Raw genomic sequence first — 14,707 nt, forward strand, 5'->3', positions numbered from 1 at the left:
GTTTGGGTACCTGACACATGCTCGTGCAGTTCAGGAAAGTTAGGCATCTTAGAGTGGAATGGAAGCTTAGAAATATCTCAAACCAGACCTTTTCTTTTATTGATGAGGAATTGACGCCCAAAGACTGTGTGCTGAGCAAAGAATGAAATGGATGTTTCCTGGTTCCTAGGCCTGTTCCTATTATATGTGCACACCTATTTAAAGAAATATTTATATCTATGTCTATATACCTCTATACTACTATACTGTAATCTTGTCTTTTTAAATAATTGCAAGCTCCTTGAGAGCTTATGCTTCACATTTTTCCCCCATCAAAACATCATTCTAGGAGCTGACACCTGGTAGATGCTCTATAAAATAGGTTAACTAGAATGCACCTAAAGGAAGAATTATGCAGCTCCCTTGGATCCAGGCCGGGCTTTGGCCCTCTCCCTGCGCAGGAGAAGCGCAGATGAGTGAGTCCGCTCCAGCTCCTCCCCGGGGTTTAGAAGCGTCGCGGAGCGGGACCTGTGGGCGGGAGGGGCCGGACGTTCCTTTCCCGGGCGCACTTCTGAGGGGCAGCCGGGCGCGCGGACCCCGCCGGAGAAGGAACGGCCCGCACAGCCTGGGGGCGGGGGGGGGCGGGGGGGGGCGGGGGGGGGCGGGGGGGGGCGGGGGGGGGGGCGTGGATGCAGCCGGAGACCTGAGCCTGCGACCGCATTTCCCCTGCAAGTGAAAGAAGGGTTGGAGGCCCTGGTGGAGGCGCCTGTTGCCAGGCAACCTGCAGACGCAGGTCTGAGTTTGGAGCCTTAGCTGGGAACTGTCCCTTCTCCTTGGCCTGCCTGGAACGGTCTCGAGAGGGTTCTCGGTGGAACCCACTGTGGACCTGGTTTTTACCCAGCTTGTTGGATCAGGTCGGGTTGGCCGTCCCTTGTGTTCCCCCGCAGTCCATGAATCCCAGATAGGAAGAGGGTGGAGCGTTCGTTCTGGTTGCAGGTACCATTACCTTGATTTTTAATCTCAACTTTTGGTGGAAGGCTGTAGGGTAATTACTCTGCCTTGTTTGAAATTAATCATGGCCCAGGTTCAATTAAGATACCCGGGTCCAAGATAGACTGACTTGGTTTCTGCTTGCATGGAGCTTAAAATGCTAAAGAGTATTTTCAAATCGCATTCCTCTCTCCTCGATTACGGGCTGGATTCGATCCGTTTATTCTTTGCTTTCCATCATGTTCTGATTTGGTATAAGCAACAGTGTAGCCACTAATCTCACTAACCAAGAGAGAAATGGCGATGACTAGAATTGGAAATAAAATCCTTAAAAATGAGAAAAGTGAATTCAGTTCATTTTGGTAGTGCTAAGGTTAATATGGTAAGACTCATTGCATGCTAGCAGGAACCTCTCATGAGCTGTCCCAGTTTGGGTGAAGACAGAAGAAGCCATTGAGATGGACCTGGAAATTTGAGGGTATAAATTTTGTTGTTTTGATTATTGGCAAGTGGATTTTAGTGATTTAAAGTGACCTATAGTTATTTGAAGTGGCTATAATAGTTACTAAGGTATAAATAGTTGTGTGGCTGATGTGTGGAGAAAAATCACCTAGCTGATTGTTCAACACCCTGGTCTCAACTTGGGCTTGTTAGCTTCTGATCATTGTAGCAAATACCAGCAGCTCTTGTGATGTGATCAAAAGCAAACAACAACCCCCCATCTGCCCACGAAACCAATAATAACTTTAAAAAGTTGCTTCTTTGTAAAAGTTATGTATGGAAAGTAAGCTGTCTGCTAGTGCTATAGGAGTAATTTTATATCTAATAATTTGTGTTTTCAGAATATGTCTACTGTTGGTTGATAAGTCTTCCTGACTTTACTCTTCCAGTAGAATTTCAGGCTTAGGGCATGGGGTTTTTAGGGGAGGGGGCTATGGCAGTGGGGTGAAGGGAATCATATAGATATATTAATAAAGAATTGGTATATCTTTCAGGTAAGAGGATTTCACTGGACATGAAATAAAACTATATTTTAATAATAATAATGATAATAGCTACCATGTATTGAATATTAACCATGTTCCACATGATACAGGAAGATGAGAAAGGTACTAACATTAAACTCATTTTACATATTAAAAATGCTGTCTCAGAATAATTAAGTTCTTACCCAAGCTTAGGTTATGGGAAAGTGTAAAAAATGAGGATTTGAATGTCAGTCTATCTGACTCCAAGCACTATCCCATACTATCTTTCCTTAAAAACAAAACAAACAAAAATATTTTACTAGTAAAATAAATCCAAACCTAACAGAAAAACAAGGTATGAATGAATCATTAAATAAAAATGTATCCTTGGTAATATAAGGCTGAAGTATAAAATAAAATATTCAGAATCTGAATGACTGAGATATTCATATGATTTTTATTTTTATATACTTGCAAGTTGATTATTTCTGCATTCTTTTGCAAGCATTTTTACCTATCACCTCAGAATGACTAGTTGGATCATTCACTTCATTTTATTCTTTGTATTAGATAAATAATAAATACTGCTTGCTAAAAAATTTTTATCAGCCTACTCTGACAAAATTAAAACCCATAAAGGTTCAGGAAAAGAGAAAATAAAACATCACTTTGTGGTAAAGAATAGGTACATGCATCAGTTTCCTATTGCTCCTGTAAAATATTACCACAAATGTAGTGGTTTAAGTCAGTACAGTTCATTATTTTATTTTTTATTTTTATTTTATTATTTATTTATTTATTTTTAAAAAATATATCTTTATTGATTTCAGGGAGAGGAAAAGAGAGGGAGAGGGAGAAACATCAATGATGAGAGAGTCATTGATCGGCTGCAGCCCACAACCCGGGCATGTGCCCTGACCGGGAATTGAACCCTGATCGCCTGGATCCTAGGTCGACGCTTAACCACTGAGCCACACCCAGCGGGGCCAGTTCATTATTTTACAGTTCTGGAGGTCAGCAGTACAAAATGAATTCTACAGGACTAATATCAAGATGTCAGCAGGGCTGGTTTCTTCTGGAGGCTCCAAGGGAGAGTCCAGTTCTTGTCTCTTCTAGCTTCTAGAAAATGCTCGTGACCTCTCCCTTCATTTTCAAAGGCAGCTGCAAGCACCTTTGCTTCCCTATGACCTGTGTTTCCATTCTTACATCTTCTCTTTCTTACTCTGATCAGCCTGTTTCCCTTTTCTAAGGACCCTGGTGATTACATTGGATCCACCAGTTAAACCAGAATAATCTCCACATCTCAAACCTTTTTGTCAGGTAAGGTAACATATTCACAGGGTCTGGTGATTAGGACAGGGGCACTTTTGGGGGGCTATTATTTAGACTAATATTTACCCCATTGTTGCCTAACACAATGTAATTGCTCCACAGATAGTTAATTTTGGTAAATGAAGGAAAAGTGATTGACCACATGATTTCTTTCCATGTTGTATTATATAATTTATATGATATTTAAAATTTGAGTAAGAATTATATATATTTTTTATTTTTTCGAAGTATATTGCACAATCAGTACGTCACCTTGAATGGATTTAGAGGTTAAAGGAATTGCCGCTGCTCCTAGGAGTCAAACTCAGTCATTCTCTGGAAGAAAGAAGCCGCTACAAGTATGTGTGCTATATAATTTTCCTCTTGTACTATGAGTCATTCAATAATTTTCTGACTTCTTTCCTCAGATTTTATAACTACTTATACTCACAAATATTTAGGATCAATATTTCCTTGATTTAAAGACTCGAACCACTAAAATTGAAGATAATCACTACTTGAAAATTAGTCACTGCTTGAATTTAGTTTTATTTTAAAATATTAAGCTTATTATTACTATTTTCTTATTGTTAGATTTAAAATTATCTGTGTATGTCTGTAGAGAAAATAAAAAATAGTAGAAAGAAGAAAATATCAGTATATATATACATTTTGTGTTAGCTAGGTTAGAAGAGAATCTGGGCTTCTATTATTAGGACTACTCTATTCTTAACTTTAATAATATCACTGTTATGTATATCATTAAGTAAAGTTTTAAGCTACTTTGTTCCTGTATCTGCGACATAGTTGAGTGTATATAAAGATAGTTTAGAAATATATAGAGGTGATGTGTATTTTCTTGGTGTTCTATTCTAAATATTGTATGTCTACTGCTTTTCAGTAACCATGATATATGTTTTGATAGCTTATATAATTTAATTCTTACAATAAATCTTTGAGGTAGGATTTATTTTTACCTGCTTTTAAATGTGGAAGAACTCATGGATGGACCTGGAGAATATTATGCTAAGTCAGAGAAAGACAAGTACCATATAATTTCACTCATATGTGGAATCTAATGAACAAAATGAACTAACAAGCAAAATAGAGACAGACACATAGCGAGCAGGCTGTTGAGGGACGGGGGCTGGGGGAGAGGGGGAGAGGGATTGAACAAAAAAGAAAAAAAGAGAACTTATAGACACGGACAACATTGTGATTGGCTAGTACCAAATTGGCTAGCACAAAAGAAAGACAACTGCTATTTAGAAAATATTTATGCCTATGACTTCAGAAGACTGTCTATCAGTCCATTAAAGCATTTTCTGGGGAATAATAATGATGATGATCAAGACTGTGACAACCGCAGCTATATTGTATTTAGATCTTCTTACGGCACTTAGATGATGTCACAATGTGTCCCAAGTACGATTAAGACAATCTTTGATGTGTGATGAAAATATGCTGCTATTTTAGGCTGATATATATACTGACATATAATTTTTAATTTTATTACATTTAATCACATAAAATTAATTACATTTAATTAATTTTAATAGAGTATATATTTATTTGGGGGTTTTTTTGTTGTTGTTTTTTAAATAAATCTTTATTGATTTCAGAGAGAGGAAAGGAGAGGGAGAGATAGAAACATCAATGATGATAGAGTCATTGATCGAGCCTGCAACCCGGGCATGTGCCCTGACCCGGAATCGAACCCCGATTGCCTGGATCCTAGGTCGACGCTCAACCGCTGAGCCACGCCGGGCCAGGCTATATTTATTTTTGTTTTATTATATATTAAATATATACTTACATTTAAATAATCTTGTGATTTTATATTTCTACATTTTGACTATTTATTAGGATAGCACTAAAACAATGTCATATTGAAGCTGATACAGAGCCAAATTTATTTTCTCTTACTCTTATGGTCAGAATGATGAAACTCAGTCTTGTATATAATCTCTAAACCTGCTATCAGAATCACAAAAATGACCAGTTAGATAACATTTCCGAATAAACTGTAAGCACCGATGGGTGAACTATTTCCTGTTTTTATTAGCTTTAACTTTCCCTAAGACTCATCCACATCTGTCACTTCCTTGCTTAAATTCTGCCCAGTTTTCCCATAACCTTTCGGACAGGGTCCAAGTTCCTTAACTTGTCTTATAACAACTTGGGCCATTACTTCTCACACTGTGGATCTCAACCCTTTCCAACTGCCTCGGGCTGGCTCAGCACAAGTTGCTCCCCTGGCTGAAGCCGATCCCTCCTTTCTCTTCTTCTGGCTAACTGTCCTATTCATCCTTTAGAGGTTCATTTAAAGGTTACTCTTTTGTTTTTGCAAAAGCTTCGTCGATTCCCTCGACTAGGTTGGATACACATGCTATGTGTAGTTTCTCTGTCATAGCACTTCTTTTTCACAGTATTGGTTTTTTGCGCGAATGTCTTCTGCAGCAGAGGGAGTGCTACGCGGGGAGATAATTTACTGATACAAATGACCCATGTTGCTTATCATTCTCCCTCTGTGTCTCAGACACAGTGGGAGGGGCTCAATAAGTATTTCTCATAGTAAGCTTACTGAGAAAAGTTATAATTAGCCTTATTGCATTGATTCATAGCTTATCTTTTAAAGTATAAATGAGGGGTATGTGCATACTGATTCTTTTTTTTTTTTTTTAATTAAAGCAAGGATGGACTTCCAAACCATGGGCAATCCAAAATCCTTGCCTTCCTGTGTAAGTCACATTTTTTCACATTTGAGCTGTTTAATGGGTAAATATTTGTAGTACATTAACAAGAATAAAAATAAGGCAAAATTATATATATATATATATAGCTATGATTGTGAACCACAGAAAAATTTATATGCATGTGGGTGGCCTAAAATTACTATGCCAAAATGAAAGTAGCTCTTGTATAGGATGGTAGGATTAAGGGTAATACTTCTCTTGTTTTTTTTAAAATTTTATTTAATATTGTCCTTATATATTCCTGAAAAAGTTTAAATATTGCTTTATTTAGAAAATTCAGTAAGTGCATTTATTAAAGAAATATATAAAATTTGGCACTTTATAACTAGGATAGTAAACATGAATTTGATGGAAACTCTATCTGTACTTTTATCTTGAGGAATATAGTTTTATTTTGAACTAGAATACATTGACTTATTTTATACTTTATATTTTTCCCTTTTAAAATTTGGAACTATACATTTTTACATCCTTTCACATATTTTAGACTACAGGGCTTCTTGGAAAATAGAAATTAAAAACTTGATAGTTATTAGGCTGAATCACATGAAATTGGCAAGTATCAGAGAAATTTCTTGTGGTTCTATATAATAGGTACCTGTATGCTCATCCAGACAAAAAACAGAACTAGGTGCAAGCACTAGATACAAGATGTTTAGTATGTAACAACAGTCAGTTGTGTGCTGGTAAATGTTTTTAACAACTGGTTTTCTGAAAAACAAAACAAAACAAAAAAAACCCACAAAACTTTATATAAGTTTAATATAAATTTTAATTTTTAATTATAAATAATCTTAAATATATTTTAAGTTGATTATAAATTTTACTGATATAAAGGATATGTAGCAAGGAATTTACAAATACTAATAAAATATATAAACTTTTTGTTGTAAATTCCATATAGCCAATTGATTGTCACAGAAAGATACCTTTGTGTTTTTTGCTGAATTCTTATATCTGGAGCCAATGTGCGGTTGTAACTGATGAACTAGTGTAGTTCCAACATGAATGTTGGTTGATATTTTTATTTATTGTAGGGTGACATGAGGGATTTCTCTTTTGAATCAAGTGATAGTTTTGAATACTAGAACAATATTTCTGTTTTTTTATTATTCACAGTGTGACAGTTAAGACATGATACACTTTTAAGTTTAATCTGCATCATTTAACATTTTCTCCTCCACTTTTTAAAGTCTCAGAAGTCAACAAAGTAATAAATCAAGATCTGATTCATAACATTTTGCCAATTTCTGTGTAAACAATCCTACTGTGGTTGATTTCAAGCTATCTATAGAGTAAAATCACTGAACACAGACTAGGAAAGAGATGTTCTATTACTACACAGATATAAATAGCCTAGGACACAAATAATAGTGAAAGATAGTAAAATCATTAAGAAGTAATAACTTTTGAATATTTGTTACCTTTGTTTTTAATATAACTTATTTAATTATAAGTCTGTATAATTTTATTTTTAATAATTTTGTGTTAACAACAAGCTCAGAAATTACTGAATATTTAACCAAAGCTAGCATAGCCAGTAGGCATCAGTACATCGTTCAGTATTCCATTTTATGTAAGATGTAGCATATATGATTTGCAACTCTTAAGTCTCACTTTTCAAAGTTATGGGCTACATAGATTATTTCTTTCAGGGTCCCACCACTTGATTTGGGAAGCCTTGTTGACTCTGATGATGAGGTAATTTTTACTTAGTATTTAATATAACAGACATTTGAATACAATAATACATATAGCATATACTAAGTATCATTTAATTTTATCCTTAGGATGATTTTTCACATACTCCACTTAGTACAGCGCATATTCATTCTGACCCACCAAATTTATCTTCTGCTCTCGATTGGGTCACACCGTGTCAAAGAGCATATACTCAGCAGCATCTAAGTGAACTGGTTAGTATTTAGTTCTTACTACCAACATCCTGAATTATTGCATGCATTTTAGCACTGTATTTAATCCCGAAATTTTATTATGTTTAGTCTATGTTTTGTACAGTTTAAGTATTTTATACATTAACATCCCTAACAACAATGTTGGTGAAATAATTTTACTATTTTATATTTTTTCTCACATAGGAATGGTATTATTAAAGTGCCTTATAAAATTGGTAAAGTACAGCTTTATCCTAATGGGTAACCCAGGAATTTAAAATTATGGAGAATATTAGATTAGATCTTGCTAGTTTAACAATGTGAGATTTGTCTCTTGGAAACTGACTTATTTTTTAGGTCACTGGTATATTATGGAATAAATAAGTGTCCTAATTCAAAGGTATCTCCTTGGGACATATTTATACTTCACACAATATTTCATGTTATGAACACAAGTTCTAATCAGTATTCTATGAGTAGGGCTTGACTTTTTGTTAGTCTTTCTCATGTAACCACCTCTGTTGATGTTCCCATCAGTCTCATTTTGGATAAATTGCACCAGTAGTACCCAAGTCTGTATCATGCTACAGTTTTCACCCTGAAGCTTTGCCTTCTCCTTCTCCTCTGGGTTATTATCTTGGATATTATCAAGTTTTCAAGGGCTGTGCTGGCTTTATACTTCTTTTGAAGTGCCTGTCCCTTTCTGGGCCAATAAGCATACCCTAGTGTCTGCGTAACACTTCATTTAGGTTTCTCTTATCCACCAGCTCTATTATGTCTCACTCCCATGGAAGTGTGGCAGGGGACCAAATAATACCAGAAGACAGAAAATATTAATATTCTAGAAATGGCAACCAGTGCTCCTCAGTATTAGTAATCTGTAATTCCTGTGACTATTCTGGAAGAAATGATTGACAATGGAGTTTTTCTAGGGCAGGAAGAAAAGGCATATCTGAAACTCCTAAAAAAAGAGAAAAGTTGTCCATTGTCCTCTCAAATTATTTTAGAACCAGGGCTGACTTTCATTGGGAAATAAGGTATAGGTTTATTGGTCTTGAAGGCCAGCGCCCATTCTCAGCTGTTCTGACTCTATTGCTCAGCGAGGCTACACAGCTAAATGTTTTAACTATCACCTCCGTTTAAAATGTAGATCTAATCGTCTGTTTTGTAGGCATAAATGCTAAGATAAATGATAAATCTGTTAGTGTTAATAAGGCAAATTAATAATTATTTTGATTTTTTCTGGTGGATAGCATACTTCTTCTCTTTGTCTTAGGAACAGGACATTATATCTGAAGATTTGCCAGCACCAACAGGCAAATATGAACTAAAATATCAGCAATACAAAACTGAAATGGAAGAGGGATATAAACAGTATAGTCAGAGAAATGCAGAAAAGGCAAAATCAAATATCACACATCAACTGTCTCTAAGAAACAAGATAGATGACAAGGTAATGTATGAGGCGTTATAGAATTCTAATGAAATTTTTAAAGAGTCCACATATTATAGAAACATCTTTTTGTCCGATATGTCTTGCTGTTAGTCATAGTAAGTGTGCCCAGGACTAGTTGAAGTATTTTACTTTGATTACCTAGTTTATTCTTCACAATAAACTTTTGTTGTTGTTACCATTTTCAGATGGGAAAACTTTGCCATATGATCTAGTCATCTTTTCTCTGTTAGAAATTTTTCATTTGCCTTGGGATTAGAAATGTGACAATATTATGCAATATAGTTATTTTTGATGTAGCTATCTTGAACTCTGTTTTCCAGTCTAAATACTAAAGTTGAAAAGTGGTTTCAGATTTTATAGTGATCCTGTTTTGTTCTAAAACTATTACTACTCCATGATTGTCTTCTGTCTCATTTGGGGAGATGTTTTTTAACATCATGAATTGCTAAAATTTTATGCTCTTATTTAATATTAATTAGGTGTAAATTCAATATGAGCAAAGTAACCATAATGAATTTAATGGCTTTCCAGAAGTATACAGAAAAGGTCAATCTTGAATTTTTTGAAAAGAAAGGCTTGGAAACACAGTTTATGATACAACTGGCCATAAAGAAGAGAATAGTTGTACACAATTCTTTTTTTTAATCCTCACTCAAGGATATTTTTTCCATTGCTTTTCAGAGAGTGTGGAAGGGAGGGAGAAACAGAGAAACATCGATGTGAGAGAGATACATCGATTGGTTGCCTCCCGCACACACCCCAACTGGGACTAGGGCTTGAGCCTGCAGCCAACACACACGCCCTTTGACTGGAATCGAACCTTTCAGTCCATTGAGCTAAACCAGCGAGAGCTACAATAGTTAATTCAGTTAACTTTTAATAAAAGTAATGTATTTTTAGGGAAGTTGGATGGTTTTATTTTCTTAGCATTTTTCTATAGGTAAAAAAGACTAATTTATAAGTATGTGTGCCATATCAGCTAGTTTTTCTAATCCATGTAGGAATTATCTAGAACTAACTAAATCACATGGTGTTTAGCTGAAAGCATAACAGCAAAAGTTATGGGGTTATTAGGTGTCTTTTATCTTAAAACAAAATTCCCAGATCCAAACAATGCGCACAAATATAATAATCTAGTTTCTATAATAGTAGGCAGGATAATTTCACAATTCTTTCACATCTGATGAAAAGCTGGATTCTGGACAGATTTTGAAGATTGGGCTGAGAATACTTGCTTAATGGATTGGCTGCAGGCTTGAGAGAAAAGAAAGATGAAGAATGACACTAAGGCTTTTGGTCTAATCAATTAAAGGGGTGGGGAAGACCACAAGGAAGTCTGGTTGAGGAGGTTAAATTTGAGATACTGAGTAGAAATGTCATTGTTTCCCCTTTATAAAGGTTAAAAACAAGCTGAAACAAAATAAAATGCTTTCAAAAATGTTTTCAACCTAAACATAATGTAGAGGTGTATGTTTGAAAGAAAATCTGACAAATATACTAGCAAGTAAATAAATAAGGTATGAAATATCCTCATAAATTGATTTCCTAATAGTTAATACTTAAACAAGATTCAGTATTCATTCGCTGAATAAATATTCATTGAGCGCTCACTGTGTGTGGTCCTGTTCTGGCACCAGGGGTACTGTAATAAAAACGACAGGCAAGGTTCCTGCTCTCACGGAACTTATATCAGGAGAGGCAGGCAATAAATCATAAATAAATGTATAATAAAATTTCTTGTAATAATCAAGGGCCATGAAGACAGAGTAGAGTATGAAGATGGAGCTTTCAAAGATCTATAGTAAGAACAAACCCTTGGGGAAACTCTTGAAATCTATTAAGTTTTTGTCAGTTGCTATCCTACTGGAACACTTTTGTTGTTAAGAGAACATAATCACATCTTATATTCAGAGAAAACTTTAGTATTTATCTCTTTAGGACCCCAAAGGATCTTTACCTCAAAGGATACACCCCATCTAAAAAGTACTAAAAAGTACTTTACCTCCAAATTTAATTTTTATAAAGGAGTGGGCATGCCCACATTTATGAACGTTACAAAGACTTAAATAGACAATAATAGTTACTATCTTTAATGCTTTCTATATATCAGGTACTTTTTTAAAGCGTTGGACATGTGTCATCTCATTTAATCTTTTCCTGTGTGTGTTTGTGAAAGAGTTACTATTATTAATTCCTATTTCCATGAGTAAACCAAGGCACAGAGAGGTCATCTAGCCAGAAAGTAGAAGAGCTAGATTCAAACAGGCAATCTGATCCTGAGCCTGTACTGTTTAACCCTACACAAAAAACACTGATACTTTTAGTGGCTCTTTAATCCGTTCTTTTGTTAAAAACAAATTTTCCAAGTATGTGTATGAGAGTTCATCTATTGCTTTGACGTATAGTGTGTCCAAGGGGAAGAAGCAATCACAGCTGACCTTACAACTCTGGATAGGAAAGCCCTCTTACAGCAGCGTTATGCGGACAACCCTCACCATGCACAGCACAGCACAAGAAAATCTAATGCTGTAAGTTACCAGTTTGTTTACTTATTAAGCCAGTAAGATAATTTGACCTGCAAGATTTTAAAGACTGATAATTAAATAAGTAATCTCAGCAAGTGAATTTGGACTGAGGTGAACATTCATTAATGTGCATACTGAGTCCTCATTTCAATAAATGATTGATGTTTAGTATATTTAATGTGGAGAAATTGTCTTGAGTCTTTGAGGGTTTGTAAACATTTTGTTTATAAAGTTCCAAATGTTAATTGGCCACTATTTATGTCAGTGGGCTTATTTGATATCGACCCTCCCCTGTAGTAGTCTAGTTATTTTTTTTTTCCAAAGTCAGAAGCTAAGAAAACCAGAGAAATTCAGAGCAGTTAAAGAAAAGGACAGGAATAAAGTAAATGCTCTTTAGCAAAACGGAAGCAAAACTTTAGACTCTCAATATTGATTATATTATATATATATATTTTTAAATATATCTTTATTGATTTCAGAGAGAGGAAAGGAGAGGGAGAGAGAGAGACAGAAACATCAATGATAGAGTCATTGATCGAGCCCGCAACCCGGGCATGTGCCCTGACCAGGAATTGAACCCCGATCGCCTGGATCCTAGGTTGATGCTCAACCGCTGAGCCACGCTCGGCCAGACTATGTTATATTTTTTAAAAAATCAATTCTATTGTTTGGTGAGTATTGTGTAAACCAGTTCTGGTACAAATACATAACTATATCATTTTTTTATATTAAAATATAAAACTTTTTTTTCAGTACTAGTAATTTATCTACCGTTGTTTACTTTTTTAAATTAAATTTATTGGGGTGACATAGGCTAATAAAATTAATAGCTTTCAAGTGTGCAGTTCTGTGCTACATCATCTGTGTAGTGCATTGTGTACCCACCACCCATTAGATCAAGCTGCTTGAAGTTGGAGTCCACTGGTGCCCCCGACACTCCCAGCTGATGACAATTTTAGGCACACCTGTAATAGATTGATGGAATACCAGTGAGCATTGGCTCAAAAGCTGAGAAAACTCTGGCTCGGACAGACTAAATAATGATAAAGCAATATGGATTTAGCCAGCTACATTTTCATTATCATTGAGAGGAAATTTAATATATATTTAGTTTGGTCACATTCATCTAGAATCACAATCTTCTCTACTGACTGCAATGTGTAATCTGTCTCAAGCAGGCAGACTGATTTTCTGAGGATGTCCCAAGTTGCTACTGGTTGTAGTTCTTATACTAAAATCATATGCACGTTGTTTTCTATGCCTATTATTATTTAGGTATTTATGCTTAAGAGAATAAGGAGTATTAGCAGGATCATTCTAAAACTAATGAAACTACTTTATAAGGCAATATAGTTTCTCGAGTAAGGCTTTTAAAATATGTGCAGGGGATGGACTTCTAGAGAGGACAGCTGCCTCCAGAAGAGCAAATCAAACAGCAATCTCTCTCTGTCCATCCCCCTGGAAGTTTTTGACTCAGTCTAACAAGAACCACCTCCCCCAATGGCAACTGTCTGTCATTTTATAATGGAAATTCATAGTAAAATCTGATCTACTTTATTGAAATTTGCTAGGACCTTTTAAATCCATAAAATAAAACAGTGTTCTTAAAAAAATTTTTTTTAAATGTGTCTAAAGTTAGAATGTAAACTGACTTGAAGTCCATGTCACCAGTACTTAAGGTCCATTGGGTATTGTCCTTGGTAAAATCCAAAGCCATCTGGGTGTTAGTGGATTTCTTTTCCCTTAGCAATTACTTTATTAGTGGCAATATATCTAAATTCACTATCAAGTAACATTTCGCTTTATTGTAGAAGCACTCATTTATCTGTGCTTTTCAAGGAAATGTTTATGTAAGTAAACTCTGAATGCATCAAAATTTAGTATTTTTTTTTTTTTAAATGTAGTTAACTACCTGACTGGACACAGAAGCAGTGAGCATGTGTTTTTTAGGTTCATATCTTCTAGTTCGCGTTTACTTTTCATTGTTATCAGAGTCTTTGCACCAGTGTCCCTTCTTCTTCTAATCTGCTTCATGTTTGCACAGATCTCTAACTCAGCATGCCTGAGGGTGGTCCTAACCTTTCCTACAAAGTATAAGCCACCATAAATGTCAACAGCTAAGGTGGGCTTCCTGCATGGCCTCCATATTCATCACCTCTTTTGCTTGCTTCTGGGTTTTACATCTGTGTTCTGGCTGATTTTTTTTTTTTTTTTGTATATAACTTCACGTTTTAGTCAGTGTCCACTTTCTGAATCATCCTTTGATATAAAATGTACCTGGCTTTACCTGTAAATTACACAGTTCTTTCAACTTCTTTAAAAAAATCATAAAATCACTAAAGATCATTATAAAGGGTCACCTGCTTAAGAACACAAGATGCAGTTATATATTAAATCCTACAAACTCTATATGGGGCATATTTGGGTGTGAAAAGTATACATCTTAAATTTCTACCAAACACAAATCTAAATTCAATTATAGATTAACATTTAAATGATTGTACCCAACTTTTCTGGGTTTCTTAGGAGTTTCTACTTTTTGTTTCTATAATATGCCTTTAGTTATTCTTATTTGAATTTTGTGTCAGTTTTAAATAGAGTACTCTCTCTAAAGTTACAAAGCTTCTATCTTAAGCAACATTACCTTACTTGATTTCATTTATTGGACTGATCAATGTGGATGGATGAGGGTAATTTATATTCTAAAAATAAAACAAGTTTGCCCAGCCAGGGTGGCTGAATAGTTGAGCATCTACCTATGATCTAGGGAGATGGAGGTTCGATTCCCAGTTAGGGCACATGCCCAGGTTTCGGGCTCTATCCCCAG

The 14,707-nt window shown here is 35.4% G+C and overlaps 1 protein-coding gene across 2 annotated transcripts in view; it reads left to right on the forward strand.

The window, feature by feature from the left end:
• The first annotated feature begins 3,454 nt into the window (after nt 1-3,454).
• CAPS2 (calcyphosine 2) overlaps nt 3,455-14,707 on the forward strand; it is a 42,256-nt gene continuing 31,003 nt past the window's right edge. Inside the window, exons 1-6 of one of the 2 annotated variants that reach the window (XM_087814533.1) lie at nt 3,455-3,607; nt 5,940-5,989; nt 7,660-7,705; nt 7,795-7,920; nt 9,176-9,352; nt 11,761-11,883. In XM_087814533.1, the coding sequence (XP_087670659.1) occupies nt 3,527-3,607; nt 5,940-5,989; nt 7,660-7,705; nt 7,795-7,920; nt 9,176-9,352; nt 11,761-11,883 (603 nt within the window). In that variant the 5' untranslated portion in view covers nt 3,455-3,526. Of the gene's footprint in view, nt 3,608-5,939; nt 5,990-7,659; nt 7,706-7,794; nt 7,921-9,175; nt 9,353-11,760; nt 11,884-12,532; nt 12,552-14,707 lie in introns of those variants that run through there. The other variant, XM_016199054.2, reaches the window with a different exon arrangement.

The sequence above is a fragment of the Miniopterus natalensis genome, chromosome 2, assembly GCF_054644295.1.
Source record: "Miniopterus natalensis isolate mMinNat1 chromosome 2, mMinNat1.hap1, whole genome shotgun sequence".
NCBI classification, from domain to species: Eukaryota; Metazoa; Chordata; class Mammalia; order Chiroptera; family Miniopteridae; genus Miniopterus; species Miniopterus natalensis.